A 22,369-nucleotide genomic window follows, 5' to 3' on the forward strand; every position below is an offset into this window, starting at 1 on the left:
TTAAGAATTTCAGGGTATAAAAGTTCAGTTGTTGTGTAGATTCTGCAGACCTGCGATTGGTAATTTTTTTGGAGATTAAGGAAATCAAAAGATATGGGTTTAGTGCAGGAAAGTGAGGCTCAGTTAAAAGATCAGTTATCATCTTATGAATGGTCTGCTTCTATTTCTTATGTTCAAATGTTTGTCCATTGGCTTTTGAAGGTTTATTGTGATGCATAGAAGTACCACCACAGTCTTCTGGCCAAGACATTAATTACTGTTTAGTGAATTTCAGGAAATATATATATGATTTATCTTAAGTGTAGATTCTATGATTAAGTTTAGAGGTAACATCAAATTTGATGTATAGATTAATTGAACGAATGAGTTATAGGCGACATGGAAGTACCAATTTCTAATTAGATTGATGGAAAGAGTGGTAAATAGAATGTAATCTGATAGAGAAGTGGGATAATGCACATGAAAAAGGGAAATAAGACAAGGAAATTCATGTAAAATGATGGATATAACAATATATTGGAAGAATAGGGATCTAGGAGTGAATGTCTGCAGATCCCTGAAATTAACAGAACATGTACATAATTTAACACACACAAAACGCTGGAGGAACTCAGTAGATCAGGCAGCATCTATGGAAAAGCAGATACAGTCAATGTTTCAGGCCAAGACCCTTCTTCGGGACTGAGAAGGAAGGGATAAGATGCCTGAATAAAAAGGTGGGTGGGGGAAGGAGGGTAGCTAGAAGGTGATAGGTGAAGCCAGGTAGGTGGGGAAAAATAAATTAGGTGGTTAAGAAAACATACAGAGATTTGACTATTGACTGAGTTTAAAATGCAAGTTCACGTAAGCACTAGAAATTCCACAGCCGGTGCATTGTGCGTAGTTCTGGTTCCCAAAATATAGGAAAGGCATAAGTACCAGAGAGTATGCCAATGGGATTTATGAATATGTTATCAGAGCTGAAGAATTTTCAATCAAAAGAATACTGCCTTCGCTGGGGTTGCTTAATTGAAAGAGGGAGTCTGACATTATGTGTAAATGAATTAATATGACTCCCTTAACAAAATAGTCAATAACTAGATGGGGTCAATTTAGATTAAGAGGGAAAACTTACCATATGGATTGGTGGGGGTGGGACGATCTGAACTGTCTGGAAAAGTAGTAGTGGCAAGATCTACATTAATTAAAAAATAATCTATAACCTACAGGATCTCAGATAGAAATGCTAACAGGGATAAAGTCAGGTTCTGTAGATTTTCTAAATTCTGTTATTTTATCCATTGACCATATGGCATATTATTGGTGGTAATTTTAGTTTCTGTTATTCCACGTAAGTAAAGGACTCCAAGTCTACAGTGACAAAATTTCCCAGATTTTAAAAAGCATTCATTATTCCACTTCTCAATCTCTTTTTTCAAAAACAAAGAAACCAAATCCTTTCACCTTATGTGCAGACATTCCTGTGACTATTGTAACTTTATACAATCAATGTATATAAACAATCTAATGTATTTATATTTATTGCATTTTTAAAAATTTTATAATTGCATTGTTTGTCTTATTGTGATTTTTTTCTGCTGTATCAGATCCAGGGTAACAATTATTTCATTCTCCTTCAGTGCGTGTTTGACTCCATTTCTTCTTTCATTGTTCCAACATTTTTTTTGATAAAACAGGATTCTCTGACTCTTCCTTAAAGCACTTCTTTCATGGTTTTCCATTGAATTGGGAGGATCGTATTGAACAACTCCTTGAAAGTAGGAGGTACACAGTGCAAAGAAATTAAACCTATTTTGAAAATTCAAGACTTAAAATATTGCTATATCTTGAGGTTTTTTTAATAATATTTTTTATTTTTAGGGAAAAGCCTAAAGATCCAGTCATAAAAAAGACTAAAAATGCCAGAATTCCAAAATTATCTTCAATGAAATCATTGAAATCACAAGATATAATATCAACATCTGAGACTGCAAGTACCAGGCAAAAGCTCACTAACATGAGGGTGCCAAAGGAAAAGCATAAAAAGACAAACTATGAGACTGGTAAGCTTAGTATTGGTTTGATATTGTCACGTACCAAGATACAGTGAAAAGTTTGTCTTGCAGACTGTTCATCTGGAGCAAATTATTGCACACTGTATTGAGGTAGAATAAGGTAAAACAATAAAATATAAAATATAAAAGCTACCATGAAAAGTGCAGTGCAGGCAAACGATAAAGTGTAAGGTAACAAGGTAAGTTGTGAGGTGACGAGTTTATCTGACTGTAAAAGAGGTCTGTTCAGGAGTCTGATAACGGTGGGCTGGAAGGTGTCCTAGAGCCTGGTGGTACATGATTTCAAGTGTTTGTATCTTCTACTTGATCGGAGAGGAGAGAAGAGAGAATGTCCAGGTTGCTTTACTGAGGCAGTGAGAAGTATAGACCGAGTCCGTAGAAGGGAGGCTGGTTTCCGTGATGTGCTGAGCCTTGTCCACTACTCTCTGCATTTTCTGACAGCTGCCATACTAAATCATAGCAAGTTTGTGCAATATTTGGTAATCTCAAAGGTAGTTGCATCAAACTGTAGAGGAAATGTGGCCTTTTTGTGCTAGATTTAATTGCCCTTGTCTGCTGATGAAATCAAAGGTACCTTGCAAATTTGGACCAATTGAAAGTAGAACTGCAATGGCCTGGCAGTACTGTGGAAAGATGTTTTCTTTTTCTGCGCTTTTTGACTATTTTATTCATTATAAAAATGTTCTTTGATAATTATATGATCTAATGAGTGTGAATTGACATCATATGATCTAATGAGTGTGAATTGACGTCATGTAGTATATCATGAGTATACTTGTATTAGGCTTGTATTGGTGGAGTAGGAAGTTGAGTTAAGAAATTTGTAGGAAGATGTCTTACCAATAATGGCAGCCAGTTTTCATCCCGAAATCTAATAAGATAATTTGATCTCATAGAAATGTGCAATTTTTTTAAGAATCATATGACAAATCATAATCTATCTGAAGAGTCAAATAAATTCAATTTAAGTGCAGAAGAAGCAGGAACAGGTTGAGGCCAGGTGACCATTGAGCTATCTGTGTTATTCATTAAGATGGTGGCCGATTTTATATCTCAGTGCCATTTTCCTTCACTAACCCTGTATCCCTTGATTCATCTACAAAGCATAATCTAGAAATGTTTTGAATAGCATGAGACATATTCCTCTTGGTACTTTGAACAAATTATGGCTAAATTGTACCTCAATTCCAATGATCTGCCTTTGTTTGATATCCATCTTGTGCATGAATAAAGTAAAACAAGAAAAAAGAGGAATGAAAAGCAAGACTAGACCATTGGGCCCCTCATATATATCTTAACATTTCATAAGATCACGGCAAATCTTTCACCTCTGTTCCATTTTCTGCACTAGTACCATATTCCTTGATTCTTTTAATATTTAAAAATCTGTTGATCATAATCAAATATACTTACCGATTAAACCTCCATGATATACTGTGCATTAAATGTAAAAAAAAACAAAGCTCATAACCCTTCCTAATGCTCAATCCCTTATTTTGATTCAATGAACCCTTGTTCTGGGCAACCAGCTAAAGTGAATATTTTGTCCATGTCAAACATATTAAATGACATAAAAGTTTTGTATGTACAAATGGCATTAAAAATCATTGTTCTAAATTTAAGAGTGTATAAATCGAATCTGCTTACTCTTTCATCATACAGGAATCAGTCTGGTGAGCTTTTACCACTCTCCCTCTGTAGCAAGTATTTTATTCCTTGGACTGGGAGATCAGATCTACACACAGTATTGCAGACCCTGTCTCCATATTGCCAAAGTTTTATATGATAGGAGCGAAATGTTTACTCTTGTACTCAAATTCTCTTGCAATAAGGGCCAATAAACAATTCTGTCAGACACCTATTGTACCAGTGCTTCTGGTCCAGCCTCCTTGCCATGCTGTAGATGAGACCCGTCACAGGTAGGAGGAACACTTTGTTGAGCATCTTTGCTCTGTCCACTACAAAAGGCAGGATCTCCCAGTGGCTGCCTATTTCAACTTGACTTTCCATTCCCTTTCTGAGATATCTCTGTGGCCTCCTCTACTGCCCACAATGAGGCCAAACTCAGGTTGGAGGAATAGCACCTCATATTCCATCTGGGTAGCCTCCAACCTGAAGGCATGATCTGTACAGATGGTATGCAAATTAGTTTGTTATTGTCACTGTATCCCATACATGTGACAATAATAAACTAATTAAAATACTTTGTGCTCTAACTTGGCCATTTTATTTTCAGCCCTATATTGCTTGTAGTTCTTCCAAAAGAGAGTTGGAATGATGTGACTGCCATTTAAGAGTGTGTTAATTTCAAAGAAGTTTATCTGCATGGTATCGATAAGTGAGCAAAGCATTAGATTCTAACAGGAGCTTTACAAGATGTTAGCACAACTGGAATATTGTGAGCATTTCTCTTCACTTACTAAAGGAAGGATGTGATTAAGCTGTATAGAATGTAAAGAGACTCAAAAGGTTGTCGCTAGGATTGGAGGGCATAACATATAAGAAGAGATGGGTAAGGTGGGATTGTTTTTAGAGTAGGAACTGAGAAATGACACTATAGAGGGCTGTAAAATCACAAGCAGCATAGATTAGATGGACTGCCACAGTCTTTTTCTCAGAGATAGTCTAAAGTAGAAGATAAGGGTTTAAGGTTAGTGAGGAAAGATTTATGTAGTAGACCGTTCAGGACTACTACAGCTGAAATTCACAGTCACACCCATAGCTACTTCAGCATTGCTTTAAGGCGTTTAAAAAATCTGCCAATACTCAAAATCGATGGATCACAGACTGCAGTTTCCCTTTAAGAATAAGGAAGCAAGGAAAGCGTGCTAGGCCTCAAGTGAGATTGAAATGCAGAGGCTTTAGACCCTCACTCCTCTCTATAATTCTGGCGAATATACAGTCTCTGGAAAATAAAGTTAACATCAGACAAGATTGCTGTATTAGAGAGACATCAGGGGCTGCTGTGCACTTTGCTTCATGGAAACATGGCTATCCCTAGCCATTTCAGACACAGCACTGCAGCTCAAAGGCTTCACCATTCACCAGAAAGACAGGACAGCTCAGACTTTTAAAGGCAGACGAGGTGGAGAATGCTTTATAATTAACTATCGTGGTGCACAGACATGGCAGTTCTGTCTCAGTACCGCACTCCCAACCTGGAACAGCTACCAGTCAAATGTCGTCCTTTTTATCTGCCAAGGGAGTTTTCTGCCATCATCCTGGTGGTAGTGTACAGTCCACCGCAGGCCAGCATCAGGCGGACACTGGAAGAACTAAGCTCCATAATCAGCAGGCATAAAAAAGTGCACCCTTTTGTTGTGGGGGATTTCAAGCAGGTCAGCTTGAAGATGACTGGGGACAATTACCACCAACATAATCACCTCTGGAACCAAAGGACTCAATGTACTTGAATACTATTATACCGCCATCACGAAGGCTTACTGTGCCATTCCATACCCACACCTTAGAAAGTCTGATCACCTGGCTATACTTTTACTCCCAGCGTATAGGCAGAGACTGAAGACCACAACACCACTGGTGAGGGGCAAGATGGTATGGTCAAGGGAAGCAGTGGAGTGCTTACAGGACTACTGAGTTGGTGGACTGGACAATATTCAGGGGTTCATCTTTGAGTCTGAATAAATACACCACAGTTGTTACCGAATTCATCAAAACCTGTGGATGAGTGTGTGCCTTCAAGAAAATACCGGACAAACCCAAATCAAAGGCCATGGATGATCCAGAACTATACAAAAAGTCCAAGTACAACCTACAGAAGAACACCTTAAGAGCAAAAAGGAAACAATTCCAGTTGAGGCTAAAGGAGGAATCAGATGTACATCAACTCTGGCAGGGTTTGCAGGCCATTACTTCCTACAAAGCAAAACCTAACATCCTGAATGGCTCTGATGTTTCACTCCCTTGTGAGCTCAGCACCTTTTATGCATGCTTTGAAAGGGAGAATAAAACTACATCTATGAAATCCCTGCAGCATCTGGTGTCGCTGTGATCTCTGTCTCAACATCTTTCAAGAGGATAAATCATTGCAAGGTGTCAGACCCTGATGGTGGACACTGAAAACCTGTGCCAACCAACTGACATGAGTGTTCAAGGCCATCTTCAATCTCACTGGTTCAGTCAGAGGTTCCTACCAGCTTCAAAAGGGCAATAACCATATCTGTTGCCAAGAAAAGCAGGGTGAGTTGCCTTAATGACTATCTCCCAGTGGCACGCACATCTACTACGATGAAGTACTCTTGAGTGCTTGGTCGTGACTAGAGTCAGCCCCTGCCTAAGCAAGGACCTGGATCTGCTGCAATTTGCCTATCACCACAATAGGTCGATAGCGGATGTAATCTCACTGGCTCTCCATTCAACTTTGAATCACCTGGACAACAGTAATACTTGTGTCAGGCTGCTATTTATTGACTTCAGCTCAGCTTCAACACAATCAACCCTCAGTTCTAATCAATAAGCCTGGGCCTCTGTACCTCCCTCTGCAACTGGATCCTTGACTTCCTCACCGGGAGACCACAGTTTGTGAGCATCAGAAGTAACATCTCCTCCCACTGATAATCAACACTGGCGCACCCCAAGGATGTGTGCCTAGCCTACTACTCTATCCTCAGTACCCCCGCGACTTTGTGGTGAGGTACAGCTCAAATGCCATCTATAAATTTGCCAGTGATATAACTATTGTTGGCAGAATTTCAGATGGTGATGAGGCATACAGGAGGGAGTTTGATCAGCCGGTTGAGTGGTGTTACGGTAACAACCTTGCACTCAGCGTCAATAAAACCAAGGAATTTATTGTGGTCTTCAGGAAGTACAATTTGAGGGAACACTCGTCAGTTCTCACTGAGGGATCAGAAATGGAAAGGGTGAGCATTTTCAAGTTCCTGGGTGTCAGTATTTCTCAGTATATTCCGGTGCCAAATATATTCATGCAATTACAAAGAAAACATGACAGCAACTATGTTTCATTAGGAGTTTGAGGAGAATTGGTATATCACCAAAGACATTTGCAAATTTCTACAAAGGTACTGTGGAGAACATCCTAACTGGTTGCAACACCATCTGGCATGGAGGAGCCACTGCACAGGATTGCAATAAACTGCAGAGAGATGTAAATCCTGCCAGCTCCATCATGGGCACTAACCTACACAGCATCCAGGACATCTTCAATAAGCAATGCCTCAAACATACAGTGTCCATCATTAAGGACCTCATCACCCAGGAATGCCTTCTTTTCATTGCTACCGTTAAGAAGAAGGTACAGGACCCAAAATACACACACTCAACATTTCCGGAACAGCTTCTTCCCTTCTGCCATCAGACTTCTGAATAGGCAATGAACCTATGAACACTTCCTCAGTATTTTTCCTCTCTCTCGTACTACTTTTTAAAACTTATTTTCTATTTATACTTATTATCTTAATTTATAATTTTTATAATTATGTATTGCAATGTACTACTGCCACAAAACAACAACTTTCATTATACATGCCGGTGATATTAAACTTGATTCTGATTCAGAGAGGACAGTTTTCAATAGAGAGGGCGCTGAGTATATGGAATGACCTGTCAGAGGAAATGGCAGAAGCAAGTTCTTTCTTTCTTTTTCAATTTTTTTATTGATTTTCATATATACATATAAAAAAAACATAACATAATAATGAGTAAATTATGAATACAATAGACTTGAAATCACATTGATAATAAGATAACAATATCCTATTAAACATCAACAGAAAAAAATACCTTAATCAATCAAGTCCATATGATTATATATGAAAAAAAACAAAAATAACCATTAAAAGAGAAAAAAAAAATTTGAAAATATGTGAAAAAAGTATATATTAAGAAAAATAAAACACTAAACTAAACTAACATGGGCAATAATAATAGTTTACAAGTATATGATAGTGTCAACAAACTCCAGAACTCCATACCTGAACATGAATAAGCAGAAAGAAGGTCTGAAAAAGGCCAAATTAATTCATATGAAAATGTCGAATAAACGGTCTCCAAGTTTCTTCAAATTTAATTGATGAGTCAAAAATAGTGCTTCTAATTTTTTCCAGGCTCAGATAAGAAATAGTTTGAGAAAACCACTGAAACGTGGTAGGAGGATTTACTTCTTTCCAATTTTGTAATATAGACCTTCTGGCCATTAATGTTACAAAAGCAATCATTCGTCTGATTGAAGGGGAAAACTGATTACCATCTTCATTTGGTATGCCAAAAATTGCAGTAATAAAATGAGGTTGTAAATCTATATTCCAAATTGAGGAAATAGTAGTAAATATGTCCTTCCAGTAATTATGTAAAGTGGGACATGACCAAAACATATGGGTCAATGAGGCCACTTCTGAATGACATCTGTCACATTGAGGGTTAATATGAGAATAGAATCGAGCAAGTTTATCTTTAGACAGAAGCAAGTTCAAGTGCAACACTTAAAATACATTTGGACAGATATATGTATAGGAAAGATTTAGAGGTATAGGAACCAAATATAGGCAAGTGGGACCAGCAAAGGAAGGCACTGGTCAACATAAATGAATTGGGCTGAAGGGACTTATTCCCGGCTGTAGGGCTGATTCTATGACCATTGAGTCCTATATGGGAATACAAATTGTTACACATAAGACCTTTTTATTTACAGTACTATGCAAAAGGCTTCAGCACATACATATACATATATAGATAGAGCTAGAGTGCCTAAGATTTCTACACAGTACTGTAGTAATTTTATGTATTACACTGTACTGCTGCCCCCAAAAAAGCAAATGTTGTGACATATGTGAGTGATGATAAACCTAGTCTGATATGGGCCTCTATTGTGGACGAAGTAGGAAGGGGGCAGAGAAAGGGGAATCATGGTTGGGAAAAGTGGAAGAAAGCGGGGAAAGAGCAGGAAGCACCAGGGAGAAATTCTGTAATGATTAATAAAACAATTATTTGGAATTAAATGACCTTGCCTGGTGTCTCAGAGTTGGGTGCATGTGCACCCAGGCCACCCCTCCACCCCGGCACTCGCTCTCTGCCATCTGTTCTACACCCCACCTGCAGTACTCCACCTTCACCATTCCCAACATCCTTTGCCCTGCAAGATTTACAAATGCGCTGTCTGCCCCACGTTGTCAAATACAGTATTGTGCAAAAGTCTTGGGCACCCTAGCTGTATGTATGTGCCTATGACTTTTTCACAGTACTGTTTTATGTGAACAATAAAGGTTTTGTTTGGAAAAGGAAATCAAAGGCGTAGTAGGTCAGGGAGTTTGTCGGTAGTGCTAGAATTGCTATTTACCAATATCCAGGCAATAGCTGAAGGTGTCTTCTTTATTCATGCTATAGTCATAGCAAGAGCGAAACTTTTAATTTCCTCTTGTACATTCCAACACTATTGTTTAGATATTCATTCTGAAATATATTTAAATTATTTTCATTTTTTTTTAAATAGATCTTAAAATTTCAATGGAAGTATCAATACAGAGGGGCCTGTTGACCAGCCGTAGTGGCCGTTGCATTAAAGCACCAATGGAATATTGGCGGGGACAGCGATTAGTTACTGACAATGACTTGAATGTTACTGTCATTGAGGGTGGAACTAATTATTTGACTCCCCCTAAACTTGATACTACAGTAAGTAGATATTTTTTGTAATAAATAGACAAATACTTGTGACTTTGAAGTAATTTAAATCTTGTTGTATTTGTGCTAATAAAAATACAGAAAATGAATAGCCGAACTGAAAATCCCTTGAACTCAAATCAACATCAAAAACCAAAAAATCACACTGAAGAACCAATTGGAAAGAAAACTAAAAGTAAGGAAATGCAACTTTATTGTAAATATTTCTATAATGCATGCTTGTTCATATTTTAAATTTTATTTTATTTTTGTTTTATTTTTCTTTGCTTCTACAATTGTTCGTGTTGACAACAAACTCTACAAATCCTTGTGTTAATGAAACTGAGCCCAGGTTGTTGGAAAGGGTGACAGGAGACTACAGATGCTGTAATCTGGAGCAAAAACAAAAACTAAAAGTGCTGGAGAAACTTAATGGGTCAGGCAGCATCTGTGGAGGCAAAAGGATTGGTGACATTTTGGGTCAAGATCCTTCATCAGGACTCAGACTAAATGTCCAGATGCCGCTTGACCTGCTGAGTTCCTCCAGAACTTTGTATTTTTGTCATAAAATATTGTTGAGATATATCACAGATGCAGTTGAGAGAAGTGTACCTGGATGGGAGATGTGGGGGGGGGGAAGAGAAAGGAAAGGCACCGGTGTCGTCACAGAAGTTGCCAGAGTGAGGTTGAAGGCAATGTTGGACTGCCTTAGGGACTCCAGCTCTGGATTCGTCCTCAGGGTTTGCTCCCAAAACCTTTCCCATGAGTAGGTATGGCTGCAAGGCAGCGGAGGTTTGAAATCAGAGTTTTCCCTCTCTTAGATGGACTGCCTTCCCAGGCTGATGAGCTCCATCTACCCGAAGCACTGATTTTAAGGTGCTAGGGCTCGCCTTTGCCCCTTCTCCTGTCAGTAGAAACAGTTTTACCAGGCTTAGAGGCTAGTTGAACTTGGTTGTCAGAGGCTATTTGAGGTGCATGCCGTGAGGAGCACTTTCAGGTCGTGGGAGCTTGTCCCAACTACCGCTCCTCGGCTTGACAACGTTGGAACTATTTCTTGTTAATTGCATTATAGTAATTTTGAGTGCAGTCTTTTGGGTCACCAGAGTACAGCAACAGATATTATAGATGCTCTTCGAGATATTTGAAGATTTTTCTGATATGAACCAAGGCTCCATAGATACTTGGGATCAGCAAATATCAGACAATTGGTCAGATCAGAGCATTTACTAGTAAAGTAATCAGATTTTGATTTTCCTTCAAAGTAATGATGTTTTGCTTTAGATGCAGTACATTGTACATGTTTTATTCAGAAATTGTAATTTAGAGTCCATGACAGTATATAGCTGAGTATCTGTTACCTGCTGTGGCATAAGCAAGGTCTGTATAAGATTATTGTTTTGAAATCTCCTGCCTCAGTGACCTCTGTGTTCATTTAGAATGATAGAATAGTAAGTTGTTTCAATGTGCTGTTAAACATTCTTGCCTTACCTGAAAATGTTATTAACTTAATGGAATGACAAATATTGTTTGTATTGCCCTTCAATAAATGCATAAAGCAATCTGCATTTCAGTTGCGTATTTTTGGAATGGTACGCTACATTGGTTTATTTTGTTAAAAGCAAGAAGGGGTATCTCAATTCCAGATGTTGCAAGTTTCCTCAGCAAAACCAACAAACTAGTGTGTTGTTAGTGGAAAAATGTGCAAAAATATCACTATTACAATAGATTTCTCATGGAATATCAAAGACTAACATCCTTTACAGTAGATGTTCACTTTATTTTAATACCAGATTTACAGGTATATTTTGTAATGTATTTTCTCATAGATCATATTTTAAAGATGGAAAGAAATGCCAAAAAGACAAAAGGTGCAAAAGAAAAATCAAAAAATCAACCAGTGAAATATAGCCTAAGTAAACAGCCACAGAAGCATTTGCCAAGACAAACCACTTTAAGAACAGATGGATTTACTTTGAATACCGAAAATAAAAAGAACAAAAAGCATAATTACTTAAACCCTACTGTTGTTTTGAGCCCAGTTCCCAATCCTTATTCATTAATGAACAAAACAGTAAAATTAAGTGAACTTGGACACGATGTTCAGAAAAATGCCCAGAAAGGCAATAAATTGGTCACTGTAACTACAACTAGTTCATCTGAAATGGAAAGTACAAGCAAGAGTGACATCTATGAACACAAATCTGAGCTAAGATCCACAAAAGCAAAACATCAAGATACTTACAAATTAAGAAATAGAACTGTAAAATCAAGCATGTCATCGCAGAACATCCAAAAAAGCCAGAATGAGAAAAGAAATCTATCCCCCGCAAAAGTGACCGATTCATCTAAAATGAAGGATATAAATGAAAGGTATGCTTCTGAAAGGCGCACACGGATAAATCGTTCTTCAAAATCAATCAACAAAACTATTTCATTGAGTCCAACAGAAAATGAGACTTTTCAGTCCAATGAAGGTATCAAGATTAATATTAAAAGAAAATCGAGAAAAATGAATCTCAAACAGTCTGTCTATAAGCAAAGCTTGGAACAAGTTAATAAGCAAGTCTCAGAGTCACAGTTTGAAGAGTCTTTGGTTCAAATAGATGCAGCAGAACTAAGTGATGATAATAGCGGAAGCACTGTGTCAAAGTGCAATCAACAATCTTCAAAAAGAAAACAGAAAAATCAGTTCAATAGAATTCTATCATCCACTACAGATGTTTCACTGACTGAAGCAAAACATACCAAAGTTAGTGCAAAAAGAAAACTAAAACATTCAGCAATATCCTTAGAAAAGGCAGCACCCAAAAATAGAGCAGCAGCAGATACAAGATCAGAATTGTGTTCCATGTCTGGTCAGAAAGTACAACAAACTCTACATGTTATTGATGATCCTGGAGCAGAATACTGGACTAAGAAAGAACTCCACTGTCTACACAAGTAAGAAATGTATTTCCTCTTTCTTTTATGCTCAAAGCTTTTATTTCCAAACCAATTTATTGATAATTTATCTTTGTATCCTTTACTATTTAAAACAAGTCAAAACAACTGCAAGTGCTGGGAATATGTTTGGTAAATCCTTTTGTCCACTGAGCTTGGATATCTGATATGTGTTTAGCAAGGACTGTTACCTGTGTGAGAATTACTAGGCACGGATGTGTTTCTAGTAGTTATATGCCAATAATGCCAATGCGGGTTGGTGCTGCCTGAATTATTAGTATTGAGGGCCAAACTACAATCCAAGAGGCAGACAGTTCTGCCTGATCAATGAGAGACAGGTTCGAAGGCGGGTTTAAACAGGAAAATAATCTAGTTTGTTAACTTCTAGAAAAGAAATACAGGTATGCGTTGCTTAACGTCCATGACATGTTCTGTGAAATCGGATGTTATGTGGTTTAGATGTGGGTGTGTGAACACTATATTATATACTTAGCAAACCTATAGGGAGTACTGTCGTGTACCTGTATTGGCTAAATAATATTTTCAAAAGAAAATTAAACAGAGTGATATCTACTGCACTTAAGAGACGCACAATACACGAGATTGGTTACGTCCACTACGTCACGTTCTCCGATCAGGACTATGGACTTATATGCGATCAGACGATAAGCAGCATACACCTGTATAGATCTAGCCCAATAATTCAGAAATAGTATCTTTTGGACAATATTGAAGTGGCCCAGAACGAAGCAGTGCTACAATATACTTTGAAAACACCTGGTTAAGACCTCTGATGTTCCTGTTTTACTCCCTTGTCAAACTATATAGCACCAGAGTTATTAGTTCATTCCTCCTAATTCAATAATAATGTTTGATTTCAAGGTACCAATGCCATAATTGCTCAGTTAAATAATTTCTTACTACTTTTTCAGTTAAAATTTGGAAATTCTCTGCAGCAACACACACAAAATGCTGGAGGAACTCAACAGGTCAGGCAGCTTCAATGGAAATGAATAGATAGTCAACATGTTGGGCTAAGACCCCTTCTTCAGGATGGAGAAGGAAGGGGGAAAACACCTGAATGAAAAGGTAGGGGGAGGGGAAGGAGGCTAGCTGGGAGGCGATGGTGAAACCAAGTTGGGGAGGGGAGGTCAAGGCCTGGAGAAGAAGAGAACTGATACAGGTGAAGAGTGGGCCGTAGGAAAAAGGGAAGGAGGAGGGGATCAAGGGGGAAGTGATAGACAAGAGAGAAGAGGTGAAAGGTCAGAATTCAAATTAGAGGAAGATGGGGGTGGGTTTTACCAGAAGGAGAAATAGATAATTCCTTGTTCATTGATTGAAGATAGTTGTGTTTGAACAACTTTACTACCCAATATTACATTGATGTTAATTCTGTCTTTGTCCTATGTGAAGATTTTATGTTCCAGAATGTTGAGCAGAAATTCCTATTCTTTCAATCATGTCACTGCAATAGCAGCAATGTCATATTCCCACATGCTTATAAAGCAACACACACAAAATACTGGTGGAACGCAGCAGGCCAGGCAGCATCTATAGGAAGAAGTACAGTCGACGTTTCGGGCCGAGACCCTTCGTCAGGACTAAATCAGCATTCCTTTCCTCCCGTGTATTTCATTTTCATTTTTAGAATTTTTTATTGGTATGTAATCTTCAACAGCTATAAAATGATACAAAACTTCAACAGATTAATATGTATACAATTAATAAAGCTGAAGAAAAAAACCGATCATAAAATATAAAAATGGAAAATAAAATTTATATATATATAGGAAAAAGAAGGGGAAAAAAGAACCCCATCTAACTAGGAAAAAAAAGCCCACTAACTACAAAAAAAAAGAAAAAAAACCATTAGGAATCAACCCCCCCCCCCCGCCCCCAGAGCAATACGTTTGACCATCATCTAAATATAAAAAAAGAGTCATCAACTGCCATTTCATATTTATAATAAAAAAATAAAATTGGAAGGAAACCATATAACTTATTTCAAATTAAATGATAATATTTTGGCAAAAGAACCCCATCATCTCTCAAAATCAAATCGAGGATCAAAAGTTCTACTTCTAATTTTTTTCCAAACTAAGACATAACATTACTTGAGAAAACCATTCAATTAATGTAGGGGAAGAAATATCTTTCCATTTTAATAAAATAGCCCTTATTGCCAGTAGTGTAACAAATGCAATTACATGTTGACCTTAAGATGAGATACCCTGAATATGATGCGGAACTATTCCAAATAGAACAGTCAATCTATTAGGTTGTAAGTTAATTTTCAAAGCTTTAGAAATTGTAGAAAATAAAGATTTCCAAAAGATTCCCATGTATTTTATGTCATCCTTGTCTGCTCTGTGTACTGGAGGAACTTAACTTCCTTCTGTATTTAACGGCACCTTTTCCCCAGATGTGTTTCCATTCCTCTGCCAAATCAGTTGCAACCTGCCCAGATTTTACAGATCCCACCTTACTCAAAAATGGTACCAGTGATCCAGAAGTCTAAAATTCTCCTCCTGCAGCATCCCTTTAGCCATATATTAATCTGACTCTCTCTTATACTGACTAGCTCATAACAGATTTTGCTTTTCCGTGTAATTATTTGTCTCCAATTATGCTCCAATCCCTATCAGAATTCATCACATTACTCAAGTGATCTCCCTGCAGAGATTATCATCTTTCCTTTTTCAGACAATTTTCCTGAAATTACCAATCTCTACATTAATCTAAAATTGGAAGATCATAGATCTCCTTGAACTGACCCAATACTACCTGATTAGATAATAAAATTCTTTAACGTGTTTTACAATTGGAGTTACAGAGTGTTTTCCAACTCCTGAAAATCTGTGAGCAATTGATTATCGTTTTTCATAAATCTCCAATATTTCAAGCTTCAACAGAACACATGTTCTTGAGTCTCACTGAATTAGAGCCTAGGGATTCTGGATGATTTCTGGAAGCAACGGGGTGATTGATAGCCAGCAGGTGCATTATGTATATACTATTGTTTATACTGCACATTGGTCTAATTTCACCATTGATTCAGAATATTGAACAGACTTTCAAATGAACTGACCCTGCACTTTCCCACTGAGTCATGATAGATTGACTAATGAAGCAAGAATGGTGCTAGTAAGTTTAACAAGCTTTTAACAGAATTCATTGATCTGAAACATCCATATCGGATCCCCTCCTCTTTGTTAAGCAGCAAAGCTCTTGCCAGCAAGCACAGTGAAAGTTGTTAAAATATAGAAACCTGCATAATTACCTTCACTGAGCAAGTCAGGCAGCACCTATGGAGGAGAATACACATTTGACATTTTGGGCTGTCAACTTTTATCAGGACTGGAAAGTAAGGAGGCAAAAGCCAGATAAAAAAGTGAGGGAAGGCTGTCTGACTTGCTGAGTTACTCCTGCAATTTGTGTATCTTGCTCAATATTTCCTATATATATAACTAGAGCAAAATTAGAAATAAAAAAGTAGTGAGCTAGTGTTCATGGGCTCAGTGACCTTTCAGAAATTGGATGGCAGAGGGGAAGGAGCTGTCCCTGAATCACTGAGTGCGTGCCCTCAGGATACTGTACCTTCTTCCTGATGGTAGTGTTACGAATGCAGCAGCAATGAATATGAAACTGAGACAGGAGTTAAAACAAATCCCGAGATTTACTAACCTCTGCTCAAACTTAGAAAAGAAAACAAACAACTAACTTAACCGGAAGTTAACAGTTAGGCGGCATAACGTTCAAACTTAGAAACTGTTCTTAACGAGTTCTCATCCAAGCACAAACTTAAAGTGATAAGTTCAGAAGTCCATGTGACTTATACAGTCAGTAAGGAGAGACTTCCCCGAAACAAACAATTCTTTTGAAGTATCGACGATCTGCCAATTCCACAGCCAGGAGATGCCTTGTTCACAGAAATCATGAGGAAATAGAAGGAACTGACCTTTTGACTGGAGGGTGGTCACTGCACAAACCTTCCTGAACTTGCAGGGGTTTAACTCAAATGTGCATGCCACAATTCCTGAACAAAGTCACAACGGTCTATCGTTCCTCAGAACGCTGAACAACATTAACTTTATCCAATCCTTTGAACTTGGATAACTCTGGTAATGCCTTCACTCTCCGATACTGGACTGTGAGGGAAAAATAAACGTGCAACAAACAAAACCGGTGGAGCCTCCACACCTCCGAAAGGGAACAACAACATTGGACAAAAATTAAAATGAGAACTGCGTCACAGACCGCGGGTTTGGATTAAATACCGTTTGGAACGTGCCATCACGTGACATAACATCACCCCACGGTCAAGAGACAATTACATCATCCCACTGTCCCGTGTTCAAACTGTGGGTACGTAACAGTAGCAATGAGAAGATGGCATGTCCTGGGTGATGGAGTTTATTATTGCCTTCATTGTTGAAAGGAGCAAGTTCCATAAATTGCTCTTAAGTCTTCATTCTTTAAATCTGACAGGAAAATCCAAAATAATCCTCTTTTTTAAGGAAATATTTTGAAAAATTGACACTTTAGCATGGGTGCCTCCAGTCTTTTAGATTACTGTTGGTTATCAGCAAGACACAAATCACCTTTATATATCTTATATGGGTGTTTAGGTCTTCTCTCCTTTGATTTATTACTGCTTCTTTCCAGCAATATGTGGAAGATACACATTTTTAAAAAATTTTATTATACATTTGTATTATTTTGCTCGTCTATGATCTCTGTCCCAATAGAACCATTGCAGCATTGCCAAAACATAAACATGGTTTCTGGGAAGATGTGGCAGCATCTGTCGGTACACGTTCTGCTGAAGAGTGCCAACAGAAGTACCTATCTGAGCAACAGCCTAAATTGTGCAAAATATCTGAAGTGAAACAGAAGAAGAAAAAGAGCTCCAGTAATGAAAACAAGCAAGGTTAGAATATTAAACTTATTAAATTGTATTGACAAAGGGATGCTTGATAAGTGGGAGCCCCTCAAGAGTGAAATTTTGAGAGGACTGAGTGTGTACACTCAGTGGCCACTTTATTAGGGTCAGGAGTAGAACCTGATGCACTTCAAGGTTCAACACGTTATGCATTCAGAGCTGCTCTTTTACACATCACTGTTGTAAAACATTTCTGTCACCTTCCTGTCAATTTAAACCAGTCTGGCCATTCCCCCTCTGACTCCTGTCATTAATGAGGTGTTTTTCACCTACAGAACTGCCACTCACTAGAATTTTTCTTGTTTATCACACCATTCTCTGTTAACTCTACAGACTATTGTGCATAACAATACTAAGAGCAACAGTTTCTGAGATACTGAAACCACCCCATCTGGCACCAACAATCATTTCACAATCCAACTTACTTAGGTCATATTTTTCCCCATTCTGATGTTTGGTCTGAACAACTGAACCTCTCAAGTTACTGCTACTTGATTGGCTGTTTAAATATTTGTATTAACAAGCCGTTGTCCCTAACAAATGGCCACTGAGTTTATGTTCTGTTTAAAAAAGGCAAGCCTAACGGGTTTAGGGAACCTTGATTTTCAAGAGATATTGATGCTTTAGTTAAAAAGAAGGAGGTGCATTGCAGGTATAGCCAGCGTGGAACAAATAAGGCACTTGAGGAATATAAGAAAAGGAAGCGAACACTTAAGAGGGAAATCAGTAGGCATGAAAGAAGGCATGAGGTTGCTGTGGCAGACAAGGTGAAGGAGAATCCCAGAGCCCTCTACGGATGTATTAAGAGCAAAAGGATAGCAGGAAACAAAATTGGTCATCTATGCGTGTAACCAAAGATCTAAAATTGATCTTTTATTTGCATCTATATTTACATTGGAGACAGACATGGAGTTTATAGAACTGAGGCCAAACAGTAATAACAATATGGACTATATCCAGATTATAGAAGAGAAGGTGCTTGCTGTGTTGAGGCAAACTAGGGTGGAAAAGTTCCCAGGGCCTGATAAAGTTTTTCTTCAAGCCTTGTGGGAGCTAGTGCAGAAATTGCTGGGGGCCCTAACAGAGATACTTAAAATGTCTTTGGCCTCACGTGAGGTGCCAGAGACCTGGAGAATAGCTGGTTGTTGTTCCATTGTTCAAGAAAGCTGGAAAATTATAGGCCAATGAGCCTGATATCAGTTGTGGATTAAATTATTGGAAGGTATTCTAAAGGATAGGATATAAAGGTATTTGGATAGACAGGGTCTAATTGGGGATAGTAAACATGGCTCTATGTCTAACCATCTTATAGAGTTTTTCAAGGAGATTACCAGAAAATTTGTTGAAGGATAGACTTCGGTAAGGATTTATCTTAATGGACAGTCCTGCATGGGAAGCTGGTCTGGAAGGTTCATCCACTTAACATTCAGGATGAAGTAGGAAATTGGATTCTGGCTACTATGGGCTTGAAAGCATCTTCTGCTATGTGGTCACATCTGAGTAGTTGAGATTAACTATACGTTGCCTGTACTTGACCCGTATTTTTAAATATATCAGTGGCTATTTGTACTTTCAACTTGCAAGCTACTTGTATTCTGAACAATTCTAGGGTGCAGACCTCTGTGGTAACCTAGGGAGGTCATGCTTAGCTTAGGTTTAGACTCTAGGAAAATGATGACAACTGCAATCACAGTTCCCTATTGTTTTTAAGATTGGAATCACTAAATAATGTTGCTCTCTACTCTCTCTCTCACTCTTAATCATTTACACACATATATTTGAGGAAAATGGTTCACTGTATTTGGTAAAGAACTTGCACCAATACACACTGGGAAACATGCTATCAGTGCTTCTGGACTGATGGATTACTTGTTCTTGGGCTATTTTAATGCCTTTTACCCGTTCCACTCTACAATAAAGAAAACAATTAAAAATTCAGCTAAAACATTCAGAACAGATTTGATTCTAAAAAGATTAAATTGTGTATAGCAGTATGTTGTATATTCATACGTTCATTTTGAGCTTCTATTAGTTTTAAAATGCAACTACCATATAGTTATGAGAATTAATCTTCATACAAGATTGTATGATTAGGCAAGTTAACCAAATGTGCCCTAATTATTTAATGAATGGTATTTCCATAGAGGAACCCAAGAAAATTACTGCACGGGCTGGAACACTGAAAAGAAAGCAGCAAGTAAGGTCTTTCCTAGAACATATTCCTAAGGATGATCGTGAAGATCTTTTCAATGATACAGAATTTCAGCATAAAAGAATAAAGGTTTGGACACTCATTCAAAAAAATCTTCAATTATTGTAAAATGTTGAAGTATTCTAACTAAATTCTTCTATCTACTGCTGTTTCTATTGGACCAGGATTATAAAATGTCTTCTTCAATTGAATATGCAGCTGAAAAATTGTGGACAAAATGGAAAGACAAATTTATATCTGTGCACTTCATGTTGCAGGACATTTAAAAATGATTGTGAATTATAGTCTTCACAAGCATAGCTCTGATGATGCTATGATGGTAAAGAGTGAAGACATACGTATCTCTACACCACACATTTCAGCCCCTAGTTCAGCCTTTCAAGCTATAAGATGGGCAAATATGAAGCACAAATTGCTACTTTAGTAGAGTTGCTGCCTTGTGTTTCTATCAACCTGGTTTCAGTCCTGATCTCTTATGTGGCCTCCATCCAATTTGCATGTTCTTCCTGTACCTATTTCTTTGGGATGTAGGAAGAAACTGTAGTATTCAGGTTTCCATTAGGTGCTCCATTTTTCTCTTACATCCCAATAACGTGCTGGTTGGTAGGTTAATTGGCCACTGTAAATTGCCTCCAGTATGTAAGTAAGTTATCAAATCTAGGAAGGGTAGATGCCAGTTTGGGGAAAATAGATTCAAGAAAAAAATTAGTGGTTTTAGGATTGTCCTGTCAAATGATGTAGATTTAATGGACTTAATGGCTTCCTTTTAATGTCATAAGGAAATATGAAATGGACAATAGCCAGAGCACCATCAGCAAATTATTCCTGCTAAAAGTGGTTTTGAGCATTTTTAATTGGAAGTGGCAGTGACACAATTCACCAAAGATGCCACATAAAAATGCACTTTAAAATTATTCAGAAATCATCTTGTGTCTCTCACGGTGATTTGGTATTGCCAAATTATCTTTTTACAGTGGGTTAGACATTATCATTTATTACAGGCTTTGGTCACCACCCTCTCAATTTTATAAGTGGACAAGCCAACAATCAGTAAAATTATACAACAAAGAAATAATTTCTTGAATGTAAGCTATGTACAACTCCATCTAGAAAGCAGATGTACAGTAATATTTCCAGTGTGTTTAGTGTTAGACATTTTTGTACCCAAGACTATTAAAACGGAGCTCTTAGAGCTTAGCTCATTTAGACCTTCTTTTGTTTTCTTAACCTCTACCAGGTTTATTCAGTCTAGATAAACATATTATTAAAGTGTGGTTTTATATAAACTGTATTGGGATAAATTGAAAAATTAAAGTAACAAAAAGACAATCATTATGATGCGAATTATTGAATTTTGAATAAAGTTGCAGCATGCAAATAAAAACTTAGATCACAAATTTCTTAACCTACAAATTTAGAATTTCAAAAATATTTTTCCCCTTTTTGTAACTGTATTGCAGCTTCCAAGTTTTTCGGGCCAAGAAGATGGAGATGATTTTTTCAAACTTCAGGCAAATCCAACTACTCCATCTTCAATCATCTTTCCTATAGCAAAAACGCCACAGTGGAATCACATCAGTCCTCGAATGTTAGCTCCCACTGATGGGTAATTAATACAACAGTACATATTACTGCTACCATGGGTCTTTATAAATAAGTACATTGCTTAGCATGCAAGTTGCCTTCTCAGCAATGAAAATGCCGATGGAATCTGTGTTTAAAGTGATCATAATATGACAGCCATTTTGCTCGGAGAGCCTAATACAATCAAAGATTTGCCCTCGTGTCTCTGTCCAGAGAGGTTGCCTGTGATTGATGGCACTGAGTGTGCTGTAACAAGCAGTGCTTCTACTTAGCACTAAGTGATGGGGCTTAGGGCTGCACCCTAGCCAGTGAAGGCAGGCCACTGTCAGAGATTAGCAGCACTTGCAAGTGTTGATTCAACATTTTCCCTCATCACCTCCTGATAAATATTACAGAAGCTGCTCTCTTTCCCCATGGTAGCACAGTTCTCCCAGCGTGGATGTTTCATAATGGTGCTGTCTCTTGAGCATGTACCAGAAAAGACTGTGCAGCCAAATGAATTAAGGGGCAGACGGCATCCAACTGATGCCAAGACAAACCAAAGAATCTGAGCAATCTGTTTCTGGTTGAAACAGTTGCTGCAGTCCTCCTATACTTGCCATCCTAGCCAGGGTATTATGGGGAACTGATACGGAAAATAAGTTGAGGCCAGCATTGATCAGCCGTGATCAATTTCAGTGGTGTGCCAGGCTTGAGGTGCTCAGGTCCTCCATTGCGATAGAATAAGTACTACATTGTGAAATATAATTAGATTGCTTATTATTTCCGATATCTGTCTTCCTAGTACACATTCTCTTCTTATGTTTAGATGTGTAAATAAATGTAGAAACACAAAGCTTTTAATTACATGGACATCTCTTAACAGTAGAACATCATTAATTTGATTAGTCAGAGTCAACATAGCTATATGAAGGAAAATATATGTTTAATGAGTTTATTATAGAATTCATTGAAGGTGTAATTAACAGGTTGTCCTAATACAGGAAAGGAGATGAGAAT

At 37.8% G+C, this 22,369-nt stretch overlaps 1 protein-coding gene across 1 annotated transcript in view; it reads left to right on the forward strand.

The window, feature by feature from the left end:
- The window catches only part of mis18bp1 (MIS18 binding protein 1), a 44,778-nt gene that overhangs the window by 16,762 nt on the left and 5,647 nt on the right, over window positions 1-22,369 (forward strand). Inside the window, exons 6-13 of the mRNA XM_059990606.1 lie at window positions 1,677-1,764; window positions 1,861-2,042; window positions 9,523-9,704; window positions 9,795-9,888; window positions 11,519-12,632; window positions 17,381-17,562; window positions 19,719-19,855; window positions 21,247-21,392. Coding sequence (XP_059846589.1) covers window positions 1,677-1,764; window positions 1,861-2,042; window positions 9,523-9,704; window positions 9,795-9,888; window positions 11,519-12,632; window positions 17,381-17,562; window positions 19,719-19,855; window positions 21,247-21,392 — 2,125 coding nt within the window. The remainder of the gene's footprint in view (window positions 1-1,676; window positions 1,765-1,860; window positions 2,043-9,522; window positions 9,705-9,794; window positions 9,889-11,518; window positions 12,633-17,380; window positions 17,563-19,718; window positions 19,856-21,246; window positions 21,393-22,369) is intronic.

The sequence above is a fragment of the Hypanus sabinus genome, chromosome 2 (genome assembly GCF_030144855.1).
Source record: "Hypanus sabinus isolate sHypSab1 chromosome 2, sHypSab1.hap1, whole genome shotgun sequence".
Taxonomy (NCBI): Eukaryota; Metazoa; Chordata; class Chondrichthyes; order Myliobatiformes; family Dasyatidae; genus Hypanus; species Hypanus sabinus.